A 26,564-nucleotide genomic window follows, 5' to 3' on the forward strand; every position below is an offset into this window, starting at 1 on the left:
ATGCTGCTGAAACGACTAATGACATTATGGATTTATTTCAAGAAGTGAGTCGATTGTGTCACAGCACTTAGCAACATGACAAAGACAAATGGAACCGGGTATAGACTTGCTATACAAATGGTGTCGCTCAACAGTTACTGCTCACATTTCCTCTGGCCAAAGAGAACATGCTACACCTCTCCTGGATTAACATCAGATGAATGTCAGTCTTCAGTCCCTCCTTAGGGGATTTAGGAGTAAGTCCAGAATCCCTGAATATTACCAACAAATTCTTACCTGTTCACAAATTCTGCACCTGACTTCAGGCATACAATAGTGAGCTACATTACATGAATTATAACTGTAGAAATCAATACACTGACATTTGGAAGGATTAAAAAAAAAGAGTTATTATATTTGGGAAGTGAAGCAACTCCAACTCGTTGTTGCCTTGCCAAACTGCTAATGATAGAAAGAATTTCCATAATTTAAGCTGTGGAGCTTCGTACTCTTTGAGTTGAGTTGAAAGATAAATGGACTTGTCAATGCTGCAGCTTAGCGACCACACTGGACTCCAAATGATGGGGAATTAAAACATCAAGCCTGATTGGTTCCATCACAGCTGTGTGAACTGGAAAGGCCCTTTGGCAAGAGGAAAGCACAGGCAGACTGGGCCTTCATGTGCCCTTAAAGCTTAGTGAGACGTTTTCAAGTGAAACTGCTTGTTTGCAACAGCTAAGCTGCGTTCTACTTGCCACTCTTAACCCCCTTGCATCTACACTTGTGTAGTAACTTCCGTTAACGTGATCTGCTAGACCAGTTCCATACTACCAGAGGGAAGGCCTTTAGTCACTGTTTCTCCTTGATGCACGACTGTCCTCTCTCTAAGGAATGCTGTGGAGACTGATTCAGACCTGGTCTGGAGAAAACATTTGAACACTGGGTTATATCTCCGTAAATTCTCTCTCCTCATATGCATCTCTTATCACTAACACTCTCCATTCCTCTGTTCCTGCTCCGAATTGTCAATGGAGGAAACACCACGAAGGGAAAATAGTAGTTTCTGGAATCAATATTATTGAGCAGATGAGCTACAGTGGAGGGTATTGACTTAAAGAAGAAATAACTTATTGATATACCGTATTCAGCTGGTCTCTATACTAATAGGCAGGGATTCCTTAAAGTGGAATATGATCTTAGTAATGGTATTTCGGACTGATATTTGTGTTTGTTTGAGGGGTTATAGATATTGTGAACAGTGAACACACAAGGCTCAGAACAACGTTGCAGAAGTAAGCTATCAAACCTCCATACAGCTCCGTTTCAGCTAGTGACCCCAAATGGAATTCTGTGTGAAGTTCCTCTAACGTGTCCAAATTGAGCAGTGAACACACTTGTGGTTTCATAACTTTGTTTACTGGGCTAAGGATCAAAGGTCAAACTGTCGAAGTCAGTGACTGAAGTGCCCAGGGTGAGGCAGGGTAAGGCAGGGTGAAGCTGATACCCTGTGGCAGGGTGACGTGTGCAGTGGTATTTCAGTGCCACCTTTGAGAGAGACCCCATTGCTGTCACCCTGGTGGCTGCTGGATAAATGCAGGGGGGTGATGTGCTGCTAAAGGTCATGCTTTCTCAATTGATGTCAGCATGTCATCTCCTGGCAACAGCTGGGGGGGAGATTGTTTCCCCCCCGCCTTTGATCAAATAGCCTTTCCCCTTCTGGGCCAGGGACGCTAGGGACAGAGGAATCTGAGGCTGCCACAGCTGTGGATGGTGTGAGGTTATGATAAGTGTTATGTTTAGAGCTGGTCTAGTTCTCTCAGATTGTGTTGGGTTGAATGCAGCTGGATATGCCCGATGCACATTAAACTTTCCCTCAGGAAGCCTGAACAGCCTGACATGGTGCTGGCACGGCTGCAGTCTGATAATCCATGGCAACTGCATTGAACTGGAGGCTATTGTCTTAGCAAAAGCAGCACAGATAGAGGATGCACAGTGTGTTTGGTTAAGAAGACACTGGCATGCAAAATCAATTATGTCTCAAATAAGATCTTGCACAGCACGTAACCATCTGTGATTGACCAACAGAGACTATGCGTAGTTTACAATACTGTAAAACTCATATATTTTCTTTAACTTACATACCCTTCTCAGTAATGTAACTTTCTCTTACCTTACTGCTCCATAGAGGCTCATAAGAAAGGTGAGTAACACATGGTTGCCTGCAGAGCGAAGGGACAGGTTTGCAAGCAGAGCCCAAGTAGTGACCTCACATCACTCTTTCCCCTACCCATCTCCTCGAACTGCTGTGAAACCGCAGTGGAACCTTGTGTCTTTCCTGTGTCTTTTTGCTTTCTGTCACAAACCAGACCCTTCTTACTGTAACACAAGGTCTTTGTTACCAATGCATTAGAGGCAGAGAGCTCTCTTTCTCACCCCCCTTCCTTTTTACCTGCAGCCGTGTGACGATCATCTGTATTCTTCTCCATGGATACAGGAAGCAGGCGTATCCCCTGAGTGACATGTCTGACTGCATGCTTTCAGTGTTGTGTTGTGGACTTCAGGACCGTCGTCAGAGAGGAGAGGACAGGCTGAGAGGGGCAGGCTGGGGCAGTCTGTGGCCCCCTGCCTTGTGTGAAGTCATCACAGTCTTAGTTCTCTAACTGTGATTCAGACGGAGAGATAAGTGATAGAGCGACAGAGAGAGAGCGAGTGAAAGGGAGAGACAGAGAGGTCACGGGGGACATCCTGTCTTATAGTGTGTCTGGTGTGTGATGGGTATTGTGCTGTCTCCACAGGCGGCTCAGGGTGGTGGACACAGAACACTTCTGTATGGACACGCCATCCTCCTGAGGCATTCCTTTAGCGCTATGGTGAGACTGCACTGCACGTACACTCTCATACAATACCCAAGAACCGGGGACTGTTTTGTCATTATTCCATGTGTTACTATTTCATAGTTACTGTTTTATAACATTTCATAGGAATATGTGTTGCATATGTAGTACTGATATTTGTTCCAGTTCTGAATGCTACAGCAGAGTTGTGTGATTCTTTTGATTATCGTTTTCATGTTGCTTTGATGTGTGTCTATACATTGCAGTATCTGACCTGTTTGAAGACTTCAAGGTCACAGACAGATAAGCTGTCCTTTGATGTGGGGCTGCAGGAGGACTCAACAGGTAAAACCTCCTCTATCGGGCTCTAGGGTCACTAGCACACAGTCACTCATAGCTGGGGTTCTGACTGGGACTTCAACACATGTAGGATTTGACCTGCCCCAGTATTCATTTCAGATTATCTTAAGCACTACATGAAAAGAGGGATTTACGGATCTCCCCTGAAAACATTCCTAGCAGACTAAAATAAATGTCTTCGATTGGCTCTTTGTCACAATGTCGAGGCTCAGCTCATGTCTCATAGAGATGTAAAAGATGGTCTGGCTCTCCACCTATTGGAAGGCTGGTTGCTATGGTGCTTGTATGTTAAGTGTGAGTGGGCTTACACTATATTAGAGTTGGTGTGAATACATTTGTGTGTCTTGAATGTAATTGCGTGTCTATGCTGTGCTCGCTTGTGTGTGTTGCTTTCACCGTTGTCATCTATTCCCAAACAGTAGTTACAGGTTCAACTTTCTGTGTAGCTCAACCATCTGTGTATGTACACTGAACAAAAATAGAAACGCAACATGCAACTATTTCAATGATTTTACTGAGTTACAGTTCATATAAGGAAATCAGTCAATTTAAATAAATGTATTAGGACCAAATCTATGGATTTCACATGACTGGGAATACAGACATGCATATGTTGGTCAGAGATACCTTAAAAAAAACAGGTAGGGGTGTGGATCAGAAAATCAGTCAGTATCTAATGTGACCACCATTTGCCTCATGCAGCACTCTGCTGGACATTCCTGCAGTCAGCATGCCATTTGCATGCTCCCTCAAAACTTGAGATATTTGTGGCATTGTGTTGCGTGACAGGACTGCACATATTAGAGTGGCCTTGTATTGTATGCATTTTTTATAATTTAATCTCTGAAATATTTTTCTTAAATTACAGTATTTTTAATATAGAATATAGCAGCGCAGTTTGGATTTGGTTGATTTTGTGGTCTCAAACAAGTGAACTTATTAACATTCTTCATCAGGAAATTGGGCAAAATATAATTATTGACAATGAAAAAGATGGGAATGTTGTTCCCTTGTCATATAATTGCTACATTTACTATCAATATAGCATTAAAAATAGTTTTCCAGATTGCATTTAACCCCCAAAACATTGGGATGCGAATGAGACATCCTGGTGAAATTTGGGGGCAAAACCAAATGAGAACCTCTTATGTAGATCATAGATTTATAAATAACATTATTCAGGTGAAGCCTGTTGGTGGACCATCCATCCTGCTTCCAAACAGAGGTCAGAGGGTGAGAAGGTACGCATCGGAGATGATCTCATCCTTGTCAGCGTGTCATCAGAACGATACCTTGTGAGTACACCCTCAGTCTATAAACATCTCATTAAGAATAATACATATTATAGGCTTTTTAAAGTGTCCATCCCCATTGAACAGAGCCATAATGCCAGTCAATCCTGTAGGTTAGCCAAAGATTGTAGATCGTGTTCTTGGACTGAAGGTGTCTCCCTCCCACACAGTTCAATCTGTCCATTAAAGCAGACCAGACATTTGGGATAGGAAGCTAAGAAAGAGCAGGGGAAGGCCACATATGTACAGCTGGGATGAAGAGAGCAACACTGTCAAACTGAACAGCTACTGTACCCTACCTTACTCTGTCCCCTATCCCTCCTTCCCTACACTGTGCAGCCTGGCCAGCCCTGCTCCCCTGTTCCTCTTCAGGCCCATCTATGAGCATCTCCCAGACCCAGACACCCCTGTGTTATTCCCACTGTGTGGGCCTCAGCGCCTTGGCATGCTGGGCCTGGAAAACATCTTAAGCATGACGCAGGGAGAGTGTGACAACAGCCAGCCCAGCCAAGCCCATGTTTATGGGTCTTCAGCAGCGATATGGCAGCCCTCGCTAAGCCAGAGTCCCATTATCATGTTACTGTTACTGCCACGGCTCCGGGCTCTGCTGTCACCAGTGAGATGCTCCCTCTAACCAGGCCTACAGAACCTCCAGGTCCAGTAATGGAGGAGGGAGGTGGAGAATTCCCCAAGTGTCTGGCGCACGCACGCACGCACACACAAACCCAGAACCATCGCACACACAAACCCAGATTCCTGAGTCCACTCGCAGTCCTGTACACTCTCCAGCACCAGCCTTTCTCCAGTTTGATGAATGATTCTAAATCTACTGCAGCGATAACAGCCTTCCTATCACGCCCTCCAATGCATGCATAGACAAACCTCTGAGTTGTAGCCTGGCCCAATTCCTTGAATCAAACTGGGTATTTGACATAGGCCCTGCAGTATAGGCCTACTGGTAGTGTGTCCCCATACTGTAGTTATTGATAGTGTGTGTAACATAATGTTCCTCTGTCTTCACCAGCACCTGTCCATCTCCAATGGCAACATCCAAGTGGACGCGTCCTTCATGCAGACTCTGTGGAACGTCCACCCCACCTGCTCCGGCAGCAACGTGGAGGAGGGTAGGTCCAACGGTTCATTTAGCGTCACTGGCTTATAATGTTGTTTGAAATGTTGTGGGTATCAATTAAAGGTGCTGTTAATCCATCCTCCTAAAGGTTACCTGCTGGGTGGCCATGTGTTGCGTCTGTTCCATGGTCATGATGAGGTTTTGACCATCCCAGGGTCTGACCAGAGTGATGAGCAACAGAGGTGAGACCTACAGCTGGGAAACAGCTAAAAAGACTCTAAGAAATTAGTTTTCCCCTTAGTCTGTTGTGAATGTGGCTGACCTGGCTGACGCTGGGTCTGTCACTACTCAGTGTGACGCTGGGTCTGTCACTACTCAGTGTGACGCTGGGTCTGTCACTACTCAGTGTGACGCTGGGTCTGTCACTACTCAGTGTGACGCTGGGTCTGTCACTACTCAGTGTGAAGCTGGGTCTGAGAGAAGCACAGAAATAATGTCTGCCTTGCTTTCTATAGTCACACAGCGCTAGTGATGACAGCCAGCAAGGTAGCAGAGGAAAAGGCACATGGGGGTCGGGGAGACAGTGCTCTAGTCCGTATAACCATCGCCAGGCGCCGAAGTCATGTGAAGGACTCTTCATCTTCCTCCCAGTCACACTGTCAATTTTTAGCTCACTGTTTGTGTGTGGCAATAATATGCTGCTGAATAAATAGCCTTGGCTTTCCTCTTAGTCCTTGAAAGGGAGCATTTTCTTAAGACCTTACATTTTCATAAAGGTCCATCAGACAGGGTCCAAACAGTCAACAAGGACCATGAAAGATCATTTTTATCTCTGGAGCCAGTCACCCACATCGTTAATAGACAGTGTTGCTCTCGGTCTCCGTTGGTTACGTGGGTGTCCTGGATGAAGGATGCGCGCGGTTTCCGTGAGGGTAAATATTAAGGTTCATCTGAGGTCCCATTCTCAGCCTTCCTTCCTCTGACCGGATATCACTGTGACAGAAGGGAATAAAGCAGTCAGAGATGGAATCCTGCTAAAGTCATAAAACATGACCATTATGAGCCTGTGGCAGTATTAAAACATTGCAGTGATCCAGACCTTTCATGCACTTCTCGTGCCCCCAGGATAGTGAACTATGAGACGGGGAATGCAGGAGCGAAGGCCAGGTCTCTGTGGAGGCTGGAGCCTCTCAGAATCAGGTGAGTTCAGCTCTTTTTATTTCCTCTCTAGGTTTTCTACCTCTCCTTCCCCGCCTCCCTCTGCTCCGACTCACTTTGATGTTTCATTATGCTTTTTGACACCAACCATTTGTAAAGTATTTGAAAGATTCAATATCAGTGGCTTTCCTCTCAGATATGCCCTGCACTGTCAGATCTGGAATTTGTCAGCCATGTTTAATCTGATATGGCTTTGACACTGTTTTGTTTTGATGTAAGCATCTGGGCAAAAATGTCTAGTCATAAAAATGGGTATTACATGCCTAATTATTTAGGTGTTTTCAGCCATTTAGTAATTATCTATGCACATGACATGATGCCAGCTACTTAACAGCTAGTCTGGCAGCTAGTTCATCATGTGTACACAAACTAATTAGGGGATATAATGCTTCTAGGGGCTTGTTGTTGTTCTTGATACCGTTGTGTGTGTGTTTGCACGCGTGTGCGTCTCTGTGCCCCTGGACAGCTGGAGCGGGAGTCACATTCGCTGGGGTCAGCCCTTCCGTCTCCGCCACCTCACCACGGGGCACTACCTGGCCCTGACGGAGGAGAGGGGGGTGGTGCTGCAGGACCGGGAGAAGTCTGACACTTCCTCCACCGCCTTCTGCTTCAGAGCCTCCAAGGTCAGCGCTCAGGACCAGCTATATCTCTCACACACATATTTATTTTTTTATTTCACCTTTATTTAACCAGGTAGGCTAGTTGAGAACAAGTTCTCATTTGCAACTGCGACCTGATGCAGGGATACACGTACGCACACACACAAGTGCGCACGGATGTACAAACACACACACACACCTCAGACTGTCTCTCGATCACAAAGTTGCTCTGGAAAATGTTTCGACTTGTGGCCCCATACCAACCAGGACAAGGTTATTTTAAGTCTGTTCTTGGCAAGGGTGTTTTAGACTGAGCCAGTGATTGGGAGCAATTAGTGACCTCCTACTTATGGATCAACAGCATGGTGTAACCCACCATATTACTGAGGCAGTTTATCATAGGCTTAATACACTTTACATTTCATACCTTTTCTATTGTGTCCATTCTTAATGGGGAAACAAATCTATAGTGATTCATGGGGTCTTGCCTGTGGCCATCATCTTGTCACTTGCTCATTGATCTAGGCTATACACACTGTATCTCCTCTTCTTGTCTCTTCCTCCGTCTGCCTCACTATTAACCTAGACATTCTTGCGTGTGTAATATTATATAGAGATGTCAGTGCTCCTCCAGTCCTTGACCAGCCTGATACAGATCTGTCACCATCTTTTAAATTACTTTTCATAGATCAAGTTCCCTCAACACTTTGCATAATCAAATGTGTGATTTGAATAAAACTGCATACATTGTCTGGAGCCTGACTTGGAGACTTTCATCAAAGTTTCATTAAACGGAGTGTGATATCTTGATGTGTTTGGGTCCTTCCTTCCCTCCAGGAAAAGCTGGAGTCGAGCCCTAAGCGGGACATCGAGGGCATGGGGATGGCAGAGATTAAGTATGGGGACTCAATCTGCTTCGTCATGCACGTGGCTACAGGACTCTGGCTGTCTTACCAGGCGCCTGATGTGAAATCATCTCGCCTGGGTCCTCTCAAGAGACGGGTGAGACACCAATGCACTGATTTATTTGTCAAATGTTTGATACAGTGAGAACTTGCGTTAAACATTTATATTCTAATTAATTAACTGACTTTCAACTTTCATTGAGAATGATTATGTTGGGACTATTACACTTTATACTCTGATTATACCCTGATGAAGAAGACAGCTTGGCTGTCGAAACGTTGGTATTATATTTTTTGCATCTGAGCTCCTAGAGTGTGCGGCTCTCTTTTATTTTCAAGGGACTATTACACTAGCAGTAATAAAACAAATCCCATTAAAATAACAATTGACCAGAAGCACATGCAATAAATATAATGATATATATATATATATATAAAAATATAATATATTCCCAGAGCAGATGATGATTATTTTGGTGGTTTTCTAGCTGATAGTTTTGAAAGAAGTGTGCTTTCTCTGTAACTAAATAAAACACTGATCCAAATCCTCTGGCTGTAATGAATGAGATGTGAGAGGATTGCAGTATCGGTGTGTGGGTAAAATCACTGGGGAAGCCAAGCCAGGGAAAAAAGACATTACAATCGATGTGTTGTGGTAATTGCGTTGTTTAAAGCCTAAAAGGCCTAAAGCTGAGACAATAAGAAGACACTGGCAGAATAAATTCAACCACACCTTTGTTTCCACACTAAACCGGAGAGCAACATCTGTCCACAAAGCATATTGCATGTAACAAACAGTTACATAACCTACAGCATGGTCAATCAAGTTAATGTTTCCGACATATTTTGGACTACTAATCAACTATTGATTTAGAATCACAGAGTTGTCGCAAAGAAAACAGGAGCTGCCTCCACTATTCCAGCACCATTTCAACTTCAACAATTCAAAATCATCAAATCACATATGCTTAGTCTAATACAGTGATATTTCCGCCACACCGGCAGCCACGAGTCATGACCGCATTCAAATTCCATGTGACCATTTAATCAGGGTAACTAACACTTCAAGCTCTGATGTTGCTGATGGTCATAAATATCCTACCAAACCTGCTAACTACCTGGTACTCAGCATTCTATTGTCCCTCTAATCACTCTGACATCAATGCAAATGGATTCGAAAATCTAATCAAACACTTCATATGAGCCCAGGTTGCGCAACATTTCTATAGGCTATGCAATTGCGTGAGAAAACAGAGTTTTGATAGCCACTATTAAAAAGAGGAGGATCCCATTAGCTTTCTATAGGATAGGCTTACTATATTTATTTCTCAACTTTCCTAATATTAAGCACATACTGTAGCTTCGCTTTACAACAGGATTGGCATTAAAATTAACCATGGTTTTTAAGTGGATAGATTACATGTATTTTTCCCCCCTTCCCCAGTTCTGAGACAGGTGCATGGTAATGGTCCATTCTAAATCAAAACTAATTTCACACATATATCATTTAGTATACAGTGCATTTGGAAATTATTCAGAAACCTTGAGTTTTTCCACATTTTGTTACGTTGCAGCCTTATTCTAAAAAAAAATGTTTTCCCGCAGCAATCTACACACAATATCGCATATTGAGAAAGCAAAAACAGGTTTTTAGAAATGTTTGCACATTTATTAAAAATAAAATACTTATCTTACATAAGTATTCAGGCAGTTTGCCATGAGACTCGAAATTGAGCTCAGGTGCATCCTGTTTCCATTGACCATCCTTGAGATGTTTCAACAAATTGATTGGAGTCCACCTGTGGTAAATTCAATTGATTGGACATGATTTGAAAAGGCACACACCTGTCTATATAAGGTCACACAGTTGACAGTGCACGTCAGAGCAAAAACCAAGCCATGAGGTCGAAGGAATTGTCTGTAGAGCTCTGGGACAGGATTGTGTCGAGGCACAGATCTGGGAAAGTATACCAAAATAGTTCTGCAGCATTGAAGATCCCCAAGAACACAGTGGCCTCCATCATTCTTAAATGGAAGAAGTTTGGAACCAACAAGACTCTTCCTAGAGTTGGCCCACCTGGCCAAACTGAGCAATCGGGGGAGAGCTCTAGAGAGAGCTCTAGAGGTCCTCTGTGGAGATGGGAGATCAGGCCTTAATGGTAGAGTGGCCAGATGGAAGCCTCAGTAAAGGGCACATGACAGCCCGCTTGGAGTTTGCCAAAAGGCACCTAAACATTCTCAGACCATGAGAAACAAGATTCTCTGGTCTGATGAAACCAGATTTGAATTCTTTGGCCTGAATATCAAGTGTCATGTCTGGAGGAAACCTGGCATCTCCCTTTCGGTGAAGCATGGTGGTGGCAGCATCATGCTGTGTGGATGTTTTTCAGTTGCAGGGTCTGGGAGACTAGTCAGGATCGAGAGAAAGATAAATGGAGAAAAGTACAGAGGGATCCTTGATGAAAACCCGCTCCAGAATGCTCAGGACCTCAGACTGGGGGCAAAGGTTCACTTTCCAACAGAACAACGACCTTAAGCACACAGCCAAGACAACGCTGGAGTGGCTTCAGGACAAGTCTCTAAATGTCCTTGAGTGGCCCAGCCAAAGCCTGGACTTGAACTCAATCGAACATCTCTGGAGAGACCTGAAAATAGCTGTGCAGCGAAGCCATCCAACCTGACAGTGGCTCTGCAGAGAAGAATGGGAGAAATTCCCCAAATACAGGTCTGCCAAGCTTGTAGCATCATACCCAAGAAGACTCGAGGTTGTAATCGCTGCGAAAGGTTTTTTAACAAAGTACTGAGTAAAGGGTCTAAATGCATATGTAAATGTGATATCAGTTTTTCATTTTTAATAAGTTTGCCAACATTTCTAAAAACCTGTTTTTGTTTGGCAGTTATGGGGTATTGTGTGTAGGTTAATGAGGGAGGGGAAACAATTTTATCCATTTTAGAGAGGCCGTAAAGTAATAAAATGCGGAGAAAGTCAAGTGGTCTGAATACTTTCCAAATGCACTGTATAAGAATACTTATCTCACTCCATTTTTCTTCCATGCGTAATATGCAGTAGAGACTATATTTTGTATAACAGCACAATCATAATATTTATTCCGGTTTCCTTTCGGGCTTTAGTGCACTACTTTAAATGGTACCCTATGGGCTCATAAGCCTATGCATCATTTCTAATATGTGAATGGGTGTTTTGAATGAATCATCACCTTAGAAAGCGCTGTGCATTTCATTGTGTTGGGCTTTGAAACAACATACACAACAACCATGTTTTACACTGTTTCAACCTGCTGTTGAACTTCTTTCTTCAAATTGATCATCACAGTGAGGTGAGTTTTAAAAGTAAGATAGGCCTACTATTTTGATGAGAAGTATTTGATGTGATTTTAGATTGTATTTGTATTGATGTTAGAGGGACATTAGAGCCCTGAGTACCAAACCATTTGCACCTGATGGAGGAACAATAGAGCCCTGAGTACCAGGCCATTAAGAACTGTTGGTAGTTAGCAAATTGGGTACTACCAAAGCATGTCCAGAGTGCATAAAAGGAGATTATGTAGAATGTTACTGCGGTCATGACTTATGACTGCCGGTGTGGTGGAAATGTGGTCACCGCAACAGCCCTATGCCAGGACCATTCACAGTTGAGCTCACTCAGTTTAGCTTAAAACGCTGATTGGCTATTTAATTTTTTTATATTATTGCTTGCTGGCTTTCCTTGCATTCAATGCAAGGAAAGGCGGCAACAATGTAATACTCTTTTTGACCTGACAGCATCAGATAGATTGGTTACACATATAGAGACAGAGGGGCGCTGTTTCGCTCGCTCGGATGCTTTCTTCGTTGAGATGCATTCAGCCTCTTGCGAATTGAAGGAAAATTATGAAACACAGAGACTAATGATAAATGTAGTCTTTTGTAACATTTTTTTATTGGTCAATGTTTTTGGGAAGCCTGGCTTTCCTTGGATACACGCCACTGGAGGATTGTGCAATTATATGACAGTCCCTCAACTCCACAGCAATGCAGCCTAATAGCCTGTAATGTCAGCAGCACCTGTGTTACAGCCTAGCCATACTCAACACCGCTAATCAGGGGTTGGAACCAACATTATTTTCCAATAGTTTAGTTCTGTTCCACTGTTCTGACGAGCAAAATAAAGTTCTGAACCGGTTCAAATCCCCCAAAAGTACCAGTTTATTTAGTTCCTTTCTGTTCCTATTTTAATCTGTGGGATCAACATGAGTTTTTACATTTACATTTACATTTAAGTCATTTAGCAGACGCTCTTATCCAGAGCGACTTACAAATTGGTGCGTTCACCTTATGACATCATTTTACATTTAGCTCATTAAATTACTCCACCAATCAGTGTGGATAGAGCAGCGTGCTATAGACAGGGAAAGCTAATTGTTTACATGCTTGATGGACAGACAAGTGTAGGGCGCGAGATGCAACTAAAATGTTGCGGGTGGGGAGCAAGGGAGGGATGGACATGGAGGAGGCTTGGCTTGAAGCGCTTACCATCATGACATGACGTGCATTATAATGTGTTTAGGATATTATAGTAGGCCTATCATTCCTACTTCACTGAATTACATAATTATATACTAGCTACTTACTTATGGAGGAGCTGCTAAAATGGAGGAACTTTGAACGTCCAAACATTGGCTCAACACCCTGGACCAGAGCTAATAAAAAGCGTGTGTGTGAAGCGGCACCAGCATTTAAAACACGTCATACCATTTCGCTCCTACCAGGTGGCGAATCGCATCTCTGCATGTCTGGCAGACATATCAGTGTGGATGACGGATCATCACCTCAAGCTGAACCTCGGCAAGACGGAGCTGCTCTTCCTCCCGGGGAAGGACTGCCCGTTCCATGATCTCGCCATCACAGTTGACAACTCCATTGTGTCCTCGTCCCAGAGCGCTAAGAACCTTGGCGTGATCCTGGACAACATCCTGTCGTTCTCAAATAACATCAAGGCGGTGGCCCGTTCCTGTAGGTTCATGCTCTACAACATCCGCAGAGTACGACCCTGCCTCACACAGGAAGCGGCGCAGGTCCTAATCCAGGCACTTGTCATCTCCCGTCTGGATTACTGCAACTCGCTGTTGGCTGGGCTCCCTGCCTGTGCCATTAAACCCCTACAACTCATCCAGAACGCCGCAGCCCGTCTGGTGTTCAACCTTCCCAAGTTCTCTCACGTCACCCCGCTCCTCCGCTCTCTCCACTGGCTTCCAGTTGAAGCTCGCATCCGCTACAAGACCATGGTGCTTGCCTACGGAGCTGTGAGGGGAACGGCACCTCAGTACCTCCAGGCTCTGATCAGGCCCTACACCCAAACAAGGGCACTGCGTTCATCCACCTCTGGCCTGCTCGCCTCCCTACCACTGAGGAAGTACAGTTCCCGCTCAGCCCAGTCAAAACTGTTCGCTGCTCTGGCCCCCCAATGGTGGAACAAACTCCCTCACGACGCCAGGACAGCGGAGTCAATCACCACCTTCCGGAGACACCTGAAACCCCACCTCTTTAAGGAATACCTAGGATAGGATAAAGTAATCCTTCTCACCCCCTTAAAAGACCTAGATGCACTATTGTAAAGTGGCTGTTCCACTGGATGTCATAAGGTGAAAGCACCAATTTGTAAGTCGCTCTGGATAAGAGCGTCTGCTAAATGACTTAAATGTAAATGTAAATGTAATTTTGTAGTTTATAAATCCAATGTGAAACATGATAACTAATAGTGTTCTTAACTAGCCTAGAAAAAGCTGACAGGCAGACACTGCGAGGAGAAGTTTGAGTGACAGAGTGAGTGCTTTGCATAGGCGCGTTGATAGCAAAAAAATAATGCTCCAAACTTAAAAGAACGTTATTCACTGGTTCTCAAGATTTGAAAATAGCAGTTCTGTTCTGGAACACTAGAGATCACTTTTGTTCCCGGTTCTGTTTACTTTTCTTGAAAGATTCCGTTATTTTCCCATTTTTGGTTCCAGTCCCTGAACCGGTTCCAACCTCTGCTGCTAATCTGTCAACTTCTCTCTTTCTCTCCCTCCCTCTTTTCTTTCTTTCATTCTCTCTCTTTGCCCTCATCTTTCCTTCCTCCCTCTATTTCTCTCTTTTGCTTTCTCTCTGTCACTCTATTTCTCTCTCTCTCTCCCCCCCCCTTTCCCGCTTTCTCTGTGTTCCTCCCTCCTCCAGGCCTGCCTCCACTCTGAGGGTCATATGGATGATGGGCTGACCTTGCAGCGGTGTCAGCACGAAGAGTCCCGTGCTGCTCGCATCATCCGTAACACCACCCGCCTCTTCAGTCACTTCATCAGGTACACCACCTCTAAACCACACAACTACAATTTTGGATGACGCTTATAGGTCATCCAAATGACCGTGAACACCGTAACAACCATTCGAATAGCAAAACAAATAAAACGTATATTTAAACAGTGCCTTCAGAAAGTATTCACACCCCTTTACTTTTTCCACAGCCTGATTAAAAATATATATATATATATATTATAATTTTTTAAAGATTACATTTGATATTTTATAAACAATACAGAACATACAAACATCAACTACATGACACCTGCCCAGACCCACTAGTACACACCCCTCTCCAGCGCCCTCATCACTTTTGAAGTATACCTATGATAAAAATTATTATGATAAAAATTACAGACCTCTACTCGCTTTGTAAGTAGGAAAACCTGCAAAATTGGCAGTGTATCAAATACTTGTTCTCCCCACTATAAGTATTCATAACCCTGAGTCAATAGTTTGTAGAAGCTCCTTTGGCAGCGATTAGAGCTGTGAGTTGTGTTGGTTATGTCTATCTCAACTTTGCACATACGGATTTGGGGATTGTCTCCCATTCTTCCTTGCAGATTTTCTCCAGCTCTGTTAAGTTAGATGGGGAGCAATCTTCAAGTCTTTTCACCAATTTTCAATGAGATTCAGGACTGGGGTTTGGTTGGGCCACTCAAGGACTTTCACACTCTTCTTCTGGAGCCATTCCAGCATTGCTTGGCTGTATGCTTGGGGTCATTACCCTGTTGGAACGTAAATCTTTGCCCCAGTCTAAGGTTGTTTGCACTTTGAAGCAAGTTCTCATCAAGGATGTGCCTGTATTTGGCTCCATTCATCATTCCATCTATCCTGAACAGTCTTCCAGTCCCTGCCACTAAAAAGCATCCCCATAGCATGATGCTACCACCACCATGCTTCACAGTAGGGATGGTGTTAGATGGGTGATGAGCTGAGTTTTAAAAAATTCTCATCAGACCACAGAATCTTTTGCCTTATGTTCTGAGTCTTTCATGTGCCTTTTTCTCAAGAGTGGCTTCTGTCTGGCCATTCTACCAAAAATCCCAGATTGGTGAAGTGCTGTAGAGACTGTTGTCGTTCTGGCACGTTCTCCCATCTCAGCCAAGGAACTCTGTAGTTCTGTCAAAGTAATCACTGGGTTCTTGGCCACCTCTCTGACCAAGGTCCTTCTTGACCTGTTTCTCAGTTTGGTTGGACGGCCAGCTCTAGGCAGAGTCTGGGTAGTTCCATATTTTTTCAATTTACAAATTATGGAGACCGCTGTGTTCTTGGAAACTTTCAACACTCTAGAAATGGTTTTATACCCTTCCCCAGATATATGCCTCATCACAATTCTATCTTGGAGATCCAAGGACAGTTTTTTTCCCAAGTCAAATCACAGGTCTTTAGACTTCACTGCACTGTCAACTGTGGGACCTTATATAGACAGGTGTGTTTCTTACTAAATCATGTCCAAACAATTTAATTGACCACAGGTGGACTCCAATCAAGTTGTAGTGACATCTCAAGGATGCTCAAAGGAAATTGGATGCACCTGAGCTGAATTTGGAGTGTCATAGCAAGGGGGTGTGTAAGTTCTGTATTTAATTTCAATAAATTAGCAAACATTTCTAAAAACATGTTTTCACTTTGTCATTATGGGTTATTGGGTGTAAATCGGTGATGAAAAAAATCGATTTAATCAATTTTGAATTCAGCCTGTAACACAACAAAAGGTGGAGTAAGTCAAGTATGAATACTCTCGGAAAAAGAAACGCCCCCTTTTCAGGACCCGGTCTTTCAAAGATAATTCATAGAAATCCAAGAAACTTCGCAGATCTTAATTGTAAAGGGTTTAAACACGGTTTCCCATGCTAGTTCAATTAACCATAAACAATTAATGAACATGTACCTGTGGAATGGTTATTAAAACGCTAACAGCTTACAGACAGAAAAAACACCAAAAAACACCAAAAGAAAGATGCCCAGGGTCCCTGCTCATCTGCGTGAATGTGCCTTAGGCATGCTGCAAGAAGGCAAGACTGCAGATGTGGCCATGGCAATAAATTGCAATGTCCGTACTGTGAGACGCCTAAGACAGCGCTACAGGGAGACAGGACGGACAGCTGATTCAGTGGCAGACCACGTGTAACAACACCTGCACAGGATCGGTACATCCAAACATCACACCTGCAGGACAGGTACAGGATGGCAACAACAACTGCCCGAGTTACACCAGGAATGCACAATCCTGCCATCAGTGCTCAGACTGTCCGCAATAGGCTGAGAGAGGCTGGACTGAGGGCTTGTAGGCCTGTTGTAAGGCAGATCCTCACCAGACATCACCGGCAACAACGTCGCCTATGGGCACAAATCCACCGGTGTTGGACCAGACAGGACTGGCAAAAAGTGCTTTTCACTGACGAGTCGCGGTTTTGCCTCATCGAAGGAATGAGCGTTACACCGAGGCCTTACTTAATGCAGCTGGTGGCCACACCAGATACTGACTGTTACTTTTGATTTTGACCCCTCCTTTGTTCAGGGACACATTATTCCCATTTATGTTAGTTACATGTCTGTGGAACTTGTTCAGTTTATGTCTCAGTTGTTGAATCTTATGTTCGTACAGATATTTACACGTTTAGTTTGCTGAAAATAAATGCAGTTGAAAGTAAGAGGACGTTTGTTTTTTGCTGTGTTTATATTTTTTCCTCTCCTCTGCTCCTGACTGCATGTGCTGCTGTTGTAGCAGGGAGGGGGGCATTGCCTAGGCAACCGAAGACTTGTTTGCTACAACACCTTCCTTGTTTGAGCAAGAAGCAACAAAGTTTCATCACTTTGTGGAGTACATGGTTTCTGCAAAAATGTACTCACCTGCACAAATGCCTGGCCTCCTCAGTTCAAACTTTATTTGTCACATGCTTCGTAAACAACAGGTTTATACTAACGGTGAAATTGTTACTTACGGGTCATTTTCCAACAATGCTGAGTTAAAGGTAGAACATAAATAAATGTATAAATAGAAATAGTGACACAGTGAATAACAAATAACAATAACAAATACAAATAACATGGCTATGTACAGAATACGATGTGCAGAGGTACACGGTTAGTGAATGACCGATACAGATTTTTTGGGGGGGTCCAGGAGTCCGATGGCCTATATTTTAGGCCGCTATTCAATATCGTTACGTTTGATCATTTTGATGACAACATTTCCCAGAGACAGCCATGTATGCATTAATGCATACATTTTCAAATAAAACATTTACATTCAACTTTGTTTTTACAAATCTAACTATATAACAACATAATACTTTTATTTGAAAGGTACATCTCTTGATAAACTGGGTAAATGAAGACGGCATAGGCCTACAATACAGGTGAATGCATATTCAATGGGAGTGTGTGCATTGAGTTATTGAGCTTGTTTTGGCAGATCAGGGGAGTCTGTCATCTGTAGCACCCTCGTCTGTTTGCATTCCATCTGTTACTTATATTAGCCTTCTGAGCAACACATTCTGCATGGAAGCATCACTCCAGCATGTCATGCCTGTATGGAAGGACATCATTTTGAATGGGGTAGCAGGTAGCCTAGTGGTTAGAGCGTTGGGCCAGTAACCGAAAGGTTGCTAGATTGAATCCCCAAGCTTACGAGATAAAAAATATATCATTCTGCCCCTGAACAAGGCAGTTAACCCACTGTTCCTAGGCCGTCGTTTTTAAATAAGAATTTGTTCTTAACTGACTTGCCTAGTTAAATAAAGGTTAAATAACAAATATAGGCACTGCTGTTAGTATGCAAATATAAAGTACCCTCTATTCAATGCAAATGGGACCAACTTAACGTCATGATTTGTGATCACGGATGCTTATAAAACTCGTATTTTTGTAATTTTCTGTGATTGTGAAAAAGTTATTTTCAGCTGTCAGGATGCAGCTCTAAACTCAGCTGCCAGATCAAAATTCGCTAGTTCAGCTATCTGTCAGGAAATGGGCATGTTGTAACTGGATCCTACTGCTACTATTTGGATAGAGAATGGCTCCTCACATCTCCTCACATATCTCTCCATGGCTCATATCTACTGCTACTATTTGGATAGAGCAAGGCTCCTCACATCTCCTCACATCTCTCTCCATGGCTCATATCTACTGCTACTATTTGGATAGAGCAAGGCTCCTCACATCTCCTCACATCTCTCTCCATGACTCATATCTACTGCTACTATTTGGATAGAGCAAGGCTCCTCACATCTCCTCACATCTCTCTCCATGGCTCATATCTACTGCTACTATTTGGATAGAGCAAGGCTCCTCACATCTCCTCACATCTCTCTCCATGGCTCATATCTAGTGCTACTATTTGGATAGAGCAAGGCTCCTCACATCTCCTCACATCTCTCTCCATGGCTCATATCTAGTGCTACTATTTGGATAGAGCAAGGCTCCTCACATCTCCTCACATCTCTCTCCATGGCTCATATCTACTGCTACTATTTGGATAGAGCAAGGCTCCTCACATCTCCTCACATCTCTCTCCATGGCTCATATCTACTGCTACTATTTGGATAGAGCAAGGCTCCTCACATCTCCTCACATCTCTCTCCATGGCTCATATCTACTGCTACTATTTGGATAGAGCAAGGCTCCTCACATCTCCTCACATCTCTCTCCATGGCTCATATCTACTGCTACTATTTGGATAGAGCAAGGCTCCTCACATCTCCTCACATCTCTCTCCATGGCTCATATCTACTGCTACTATTTGGATAGAGCAAGGCTCCTCACATCTCCTCACATCTCTCTCCATGGCTCATATCTAGTGCTACTATTTGGATAGAGCAAGGCTCCTCACATCTCCTCACATCTCTCTCCATGGCTCATATCTACTGCTACTATTTGGATAGAGCAAGGCTCCTCACATCTTCTCACATCTCTCTCCATGGCTCATATCTACTGCTACTATTTGGATAGAGCAAGGCTCCTCACATCTCCTCACATCTCTCTCCATGGCTCATATCTACTGCTACTATTTGGATAGAGCAAGGCTCCTCACATCTCCTCACATCTCTCTCCATGGCTCATATCTACTGCTACTATTTGGATAGAGCAAGGCTCCTCACATCTTCTCACATCTCTCTCCATGGCTCATATCTACTGCTACTATTTGGATAGAGCAAGGCTCCTCACATCTCCTCACATCTCTCTCCATGGCTCATATCTAGTGCTACTGTTTACTGGTACTATGAGAACTAGCTCAATGGCAATGACATTTGCCACCAAGCCATAAATGTGCATAATATCTGACAAGGAGAGCGAGGGTAGGAGAAAATATGAAACTAACATGCACGTTGTGTCTGAATGACTCAAATCTGCCCATACAGCGCCTTCAGAAAGTATTTACAGCCTTTGACTTTTTCCACATTTGTTGTGTTACAGCCTGAATTTAAAAGGGATTTAATTGAGATTTTTTTTGTCACTGACCTAAACACAATACCCCATAATGTCAAAGTGGAATGTTTTTTGAAATGTTTACAAGTGAATAAAAAATGAAAAGCTGAACTGTCTTGAGTCAATAAGTATTCAACCCCTTTGTTATGTCTAGCCTTTATACGTTCAGGAATGAAAATGTGCTTAACAAGTCACATTATAAATTGCATGGAATCTCTCTGTGCAATACTAGTGTTTAACATGATTTTTGAATGACTACCTCATCTCTGTACCCCACATACACAATTATTTACTAGGTCTCTTAGTCCAGCGGTGAATTTCAAACACAGATTCAACCACAACTACCAGGAGGTTTTCCAATGCATTGCAAAGAAGGGCACCTTTTGGTTAGACATTGAATATCACTCTGAGCATGAAGTTAATAATTACACTTTAGATGGTGAACCAATAAGCCCAGTCATTACAAAGATACAGGCGTCCTTCCTAACTCCGTTGCCGGAGACGAAGTAAACCGCTCAGGGATTTCATCATGAGGCCAACGGTGACATTTAAACAGTTAGTTTTCTCCTATCACAGCCATTAAACTCTAAGGATCGATCAACAACATTGTAGTTACTCCACAATACTAACCTAATTGACACAGGGAAAAGAAGGAAGCCTGTACAGAATAAAAATATCCCAAAACATGCATCCTGTTTGCAACAAGGCACTAAAGTAATACTGTAAAATGTGGCAAAGGAATTACATTTTGTCCTGAATGAAGTGTTATGTTTGAGGCAAATCCAATACAACACGTTATTGATTACCACGCTATATTTTCAAGCATAGGGGTGGCTGCATCATGTTATGTGTATGCATGTAATCTATAAGGACTGGGGAGTTTTTCAGGATAAAAATAACTGGAATGGCGCTAAGCACAGACAAAATCCTAGAGGAGAAGCCTTATTATTAGTGAATTAACTAAACTAATATTTCCAACAGTAATTCAATTTTGGTAACTGTCAATTAATCTATTTCTTAATACTGCAGCTTCCCAGCTAGACGTTTCTCTACATTGTGTAGAGCTCGTGGCTCAGGCGGTGAGTGGCGGCTCACATAGCAGCCGAGGGACTATCAGCAAAGCAGATAGGGAAGGGCCAAAAGACTGGAAGGTCAAATATAGGCCCCATTTATCGGCTCGGCAGATTATCAGTCGTTCTCTAATGTAAGTAAGGGTGAAGTCTCCAGCTCTCTGATCACTACTTTCTCTTTCTGTCTCCTTCTCCTCCAACCCTACCCACTCAGCCCTGTGGTGTATATTCTACAATAAGGATTTGCTGGAGTCCAAGTCAAACCAAGATTCCTTATTTCTGAGCTCAGAGAGAATACCAGAGTTACACAGCACAGGGTAGACGGTCTGAGTTCCAAAGCATTGGGTGATAAGCACATATCTTTATAGTTTCCTGTTCTTGAGCGGAACTTTATCTATACAAGGGCGCAAGTTGGTTTGCAACAGGATGATACTCCCAAGAACAGGAGATTATAAAAGGACAGTTTCACAAGGTTAGTCACATACTCAGTTATGTGGACACGTTCAATAAAAATGTCCCATTACAGCCCCTACCCAAATGCTCATGTGCCGTCGCAATCTTCGCTCTCTCTCTCTCCCACTACTCTCCCTTCTGCTAAATCCCTTTCTCTCATCTCCTGATTCTACCTTTTCAACCCTGCTCTCCTGTCTTTCCGCATCCTATGACTCGCACTGTCCCCTTACCTCCCGGCCGGCTCGGTCCTCCCCTCCTGATCCATGGCTGAGTGACTCATTGCGGCAGAACAGGGCTGTCGGAAGCTGACAAAAATGGAGGAAAACTAAACCTCCGGAGGACCTATCTTCCTTTCACTCCCTCATTTTCTTACTCTATCTGCTGCTAAAGCCACTTTCTATCACTCTAAATGTCAAGCTTCTGCCTCTAAGCTTAGGAACTGTTTTCCACCTACTCCTCCCTCCTCAAGCTCTAGGCATGACTTTGTCAATCACTTTGAAAAGAAGGTTGACGACACCCGCTCCTCATTCAGCCTATTGAGTTCACTGGTCCCACTCACACATAACTACCCTACGCCTTGACCTCTTTCTCCCCTCTCTCCTGTGACTAGTGTGGTCTGGCCACCCAACAATCTACCCGCTCCACCCCATCCCCTCCTCCCTTCTCCAGACCATCTCTGGAGACATTCTCCCATTCCTCACTTCCCTCATCAACTCGTCCCTGATCACTGTCTGCGTCACATCTGACTTCAAAATGGCCAGAGTCTTTCCCCACATCAAGATACCAACACTCGTCCCCTCTGATGTCAAGAACTACAGACCGTAATCCCTTCATTCTTTTCTTTCCAAAACACTTGAGCATGCTGTTTCTGACCAACTCACTCGCTATTTCTCTACAGAACAATCTTCTTGACCCTTACCAGTCAGGCTTCAAGTTGGGTCACTCAACCGAGACTGGTCGATTCTGTGTCACAGAGGCTCTCCACACTGCCAAAGCTGACTTTTTCTCCTCTGTTGTCATCCTCCTAGATTAGTCCGCTGTCTTTGACACCATGAACCATCAGATCCTCCTCTCCTCTCCACTCTCTCAATGCTGGGTGTCTCAGACTCTGCACACTCTTGGATTGCATCCTACCTGGCAGGACGCTCCTACCAGTTGACATGGAGAGGATCTGTGTCTGTACCATGTACTCTCACTACTGGTGTCCTCCAGCGCTCGGTTCTAGACCCTCTCCTTTTCTCTTTACACCAAGCCACTTAGCTGCTTCAGATCCACACATAGTCTCTCCTATCATTGCTATGCACATGACACTCAATTAATTTTCTCTTTCCCTCCCTCCTTCTGACACCCAATTGGTGATACGCATCTCTGTGTGCCTGGTAGATATCTCAGCTTGGATGTCAGCCTTCCATCTCAAGCTCAACCTTGACAAAACAGAGCTTTTCTTTCTCCCGGGGAAGGCCTGCCTGCTCAAAGACCTCACCATCACGGTTGACAACTTCACAATGTCCTTGTGCAAGGAACCTTTTTTATGTATTTATTTATTATTTATTTAAATTTGACCCTCTTTTCGTGGTATCCAATTGTTAGTAATTACTATCTTGTCTCATCGCTACAACTCCCGTACGGGCTCGGGAGAGACGAAGGTCGAAAGCAATGCGTCCTCCGAAACACAAACCAACCAAGCCGCACTGCTTCTTACAGCGCGCATCCAACCCGGAAGCCAGCCGCACCAATGTGTCGGAGGAAACACCGTGCACCTGGCGACCTTGGTTAGCGTGTACTGCGCCCGGCCCGCCACAGAAGTCGCTGGTGCACAAAGGATATCCCTGGCCAAACCCTCCCTAACCTGGACGACGCTTGGCCAATTGTGCGTCGCCCCACGGACCTCTCGGTCGCGGCCGGCTGCGACAGAGCCTGGGTGCGAACCCAGAGTCTCTGGTGGCACAGCTGCCGCTGCGATGCAGTGCCCTCGACCACTGCGCCACCCGGGAGTCCCGTGCAAAGAACCTTGGTGTGACCCTGGACAACACCATGTCGTTCTCTGCAAACATCAAAGCAGTGACTCGCTCCAGCAGGTTCATGCTCTACAACATATGTACCTCACACAGGAAGTGGTGCAGGTCCTAATCCAGGCACTTGTCATCTCCTGTCTGGACTACTTCAACTCACTGTTGGTTGGGCTCCCCGCTTGTGCAATCAAATTCCTGCATTCCATTTGGTGTTCAACCTTCCCAAGTTCTCCCATGTCAACCTGCTCGTCCACACACTCCACTGGCTTCCAGTCGAAGTTCCCATGGTGCTTACCTACGGAGCAGCAAGACGAACTGCCCCTCCCTACCTTCAGCCTCTGCTCTAATCTTACACCCCAACCTGAGCCACCTCTGGTCTTTTGGCCCTTGCACCCCTTCGAGAGGGCAGCTCCCGCTCAGCCCAGCCAAAGGTCTTCTCTGCCCCACCCCCCTTACTAGCACTCACTTTGCGAATAGCTACTTTGAGGCAATTTGTACTTACTATGACTGAGATACGGGGTTGACCCACCTGAATCTGAGAATTTGGAGCAGAGCGTCTGCTAAATTACAAAAATGTAAATTTAAATGTAAAGTGACAAGGCAACAGGATAGATAATAGACTGAGCTGTAGCAGCAGCATGTGTGTGTCTGTTGCATCAGTGTGTGTGTGTGTGTGTGTGTGTGTGTGTGTGTGTGTGTGTGTGTGTGTGTGTGTGTGTGTGTGTGTGTGTGTGTGTAAGTATATGTGAGTGTGTGGGTAGAGTCCTGTGTGTGTGTGTGTGTGTGTGTGTGTGTGTGTGTGTGTGTGTGTGTGTGTGTGTGTGTGTATGTTAGGGTGTGTGTGTTAGGGTGTAAGTATATGTGAGTGTGTGGGTAGAGTCCAGTGTGTGTGCATAGAGTCAGTGCAAGAGATTCAATAAAAAAGGGTCAATGCAGGTAGTCAATGTAGCCATTTGATTAGCTATTTAGCCGTCTTGTTTAAAGGTCTTATGCCTTGGGGGTAGAAGTAGGTTCAAGTCTTCACTGATAAACGGTTATTTTATTTTCATGACAGTCTTCATGCATATCCATCGGTTATACGGTATTTGTGCCAGCCCTACAAAAGTATAACACCTACTTGACTGTAGTGTAATATGCATGCTGTCTGGGTGTAAAGCCCTGTAGACTGTGAATGCACAGCAGCATTTGAGCCTTTGGCCTGTGAGCAGTGGGCTGCACAGCCCACAAAAAGCACACTGCCTGCCTGGCTCAGTGACCCAGTCATCCGTGGCCAAACAGGACAATAAACACATCAAGCCATAAGGCCACTTACGGCCAGTCATGAATGAGAATGCTATGGAGCGAATAAATGTTCAAAGCCTCCTCATCTGCCACTATTAAACTGGCCTGTGACTGTGAATCAAACACATACCCCCCTCTGTGACGTCAGTTGGTCAAACATTGCTGACCGGCTTTCACCACTGTCCAGACCTAGACTGCCGCCTGTGAGCTGTACCTCTCCACCCCCCTCCCCTCCTCAGCCCCCCTCTGTGTGACAGAGCAGGGGCTCATTTTAGGTCACACGCGGAAATAACATTTCAGCATGGATGAACCTCAAGGCACAAATGATGTTCCTATGGCAGTCACTGCTTGAGTCATATTCTAATACTGGAGTTCGGTGTTGTTATGAAACCTTATGATTATCATATAATGATGTCATGATATAAAGAACCTGCTGTCATACACTGAGTGCACAAAGCAGTATGAACATGACAGACTGACCAAGTGAATCCATGTGAAAATTGTTGTCCCTTATTGATGTCACTTATTTAAATCCACTTCAATCAATGTAGATGAAGGGAAGGAGACAGGTTAAAGGAGGATTTTTAAGCCTTGAGATAATTGAGACATGGATTGTGTATGTGATTCATTCAGAGGGTGAATGGGCTAGACAAAAGATTTAAGTGCCTTTGAACTGGGTATGATAGTAGGTGCCGGTTTGTGTCAAGAACTGCAACGCTGCTGGGTTTGTCACGCTCAACAGTTTCCCATGTGTTTGACGAATGGTCCACCACCCAAAGGACATCCAGCCAACTTGACACAACTGTAGGAGGCATTGGAATCAACATGGGCCACCATCCCTGTGGAATGCTTTCGACATCTTGTAACGTCCATGCCCTGATGAATTTAGGCTGTACTGAGGGCAAAAGGGGGTGCAACTCAATATTAGGAAGGTGTTCCTAATGTTTGATATGCTCAGTGTATATTCCCTTGTTTTGATGCTGAAAAATCTACTTTTGCAAAATGGAGTACTTTCAAAGTTTCCTGTGGTGAAGATAACCCTTCTTCCCTGTTCCAGAGACCTGGACTGTCTGGGGGGAAAGAACCGTGCATCAGTAGCCCTGCCCATCGAGGAGGTCCTCCAGACCCTCAATGACCTCATCACCTACTTCCAGGTGCCTAATGCTGAGCTGGAGCACGAGGAGAAACAGATCATGCTGCGCTCTCTCAAGAACCGACAGAACCTCTTCAAACAGGAAGTGAGTTCATCCACACATGAAGTGCCGCGTCGCAATCCTGCCTGACGGTTGCTTGGCAGCAGAGGACAATAAAAGTCCAAAGTCAGGGGTTTCAATTGTGATTAAGGCAATTTTAGTAAGTGGTCATTGCAGGAGCCGGGCTTAAATGCAGTGTTGCCAAGACACGCTGTTTTTAAAGGCTAAATCAATGGATTCTTGGTACAGTATTTCAATGCCATATTGTATTTCAAAGCATTGCTTTTCAACTGTCAGCAGTTTTGTTCCGAGTTTTTCTGTGGTGACAACAATGGCGTGGAGCCTTTTGATAAGCCTCTCGGCCCAAAATTGTTCTCATCAATGATAAAATGTCAGCTGCCTTCCCTTGTGCCTGTGATGTTAAATACACAACGTCAACTTCTCTCCTTAACGGAAACAAAAGCTGTTGCTGTGGATTTAAATTTCCCGAGTTGTTCACTTTGTCTCCAAGCAATAATTTCATAACAGGA

The 26,564-nt window shown here is 44.2% G+C and overlaps 1 protein-coding gene across 1 annotated transcript in view; it reads left to right on the plus strand.

The window, feature by feature from the left end:
• LOC115138476 (ryanodine receptor 3-like) overlaps positions 1 to 26,564 on the plus strand; it is a 180,874-nt gene that overhangs the window by 53,751 nt on the left and 100,559 nt on the right. The window contains exons 5-14 of the mRNA XM_065025690.1: positions 2,775 to 2,849; positions 3,080 to 3,158; positions 4,356 to 4,468; positions 5,490 to 5,589; positions 5,686 to 5,779; positions 6,663 to 6,737; positions 7,222 to 7,378; positions 8,192 to 8,356; positions 14,473 to 14,594; positions 25,899 to 26,079. Coding sequence (XP_064881762.1) covers positions 2,775 to 2,849; positions 3,080 to 3,158; positions 4,356 to 4,468; positions 5,490 to 5,589; positions 5,686 to 5,779; positions 6,663 to 6,737; positions 7,222 to 7,378; positions 8,192 to 8,356; positions 14,473 to 14,594; positions 25,899 to 26,079 — 1,161 coding nt within the window. The remainder of the gene's footprint in view (positions 1 to 2,774; positions 2,850 to 3,079; positions 3,159 to 4,355; positions 4,469 to 5,489; positions 5,590 to 5,685; positions 5,780 to 6,662; positions 6,738 to 7,221; positions 7,379 to 8,191; positions 8,357 to 14,472; positions 14,595 to 25,898; positions 26,080 to 26,564) is intronic.

Source organism: Oncorhynchus nerka, linkage group LG12 (assembly GCF_034236695.1).
Source record: "Oncorhynchus nerka isolate Pitt River linkage group LG12, Oner_Uvic_2.0, whole genome shotgun sequence".
Taxonomy (NCBI): Eukaryota; Metazoa; Chordata; class Actinopteri; order Salmoniformes; family Salmonidae; genus Oncorhynchus; species Oncorhynchus nerka.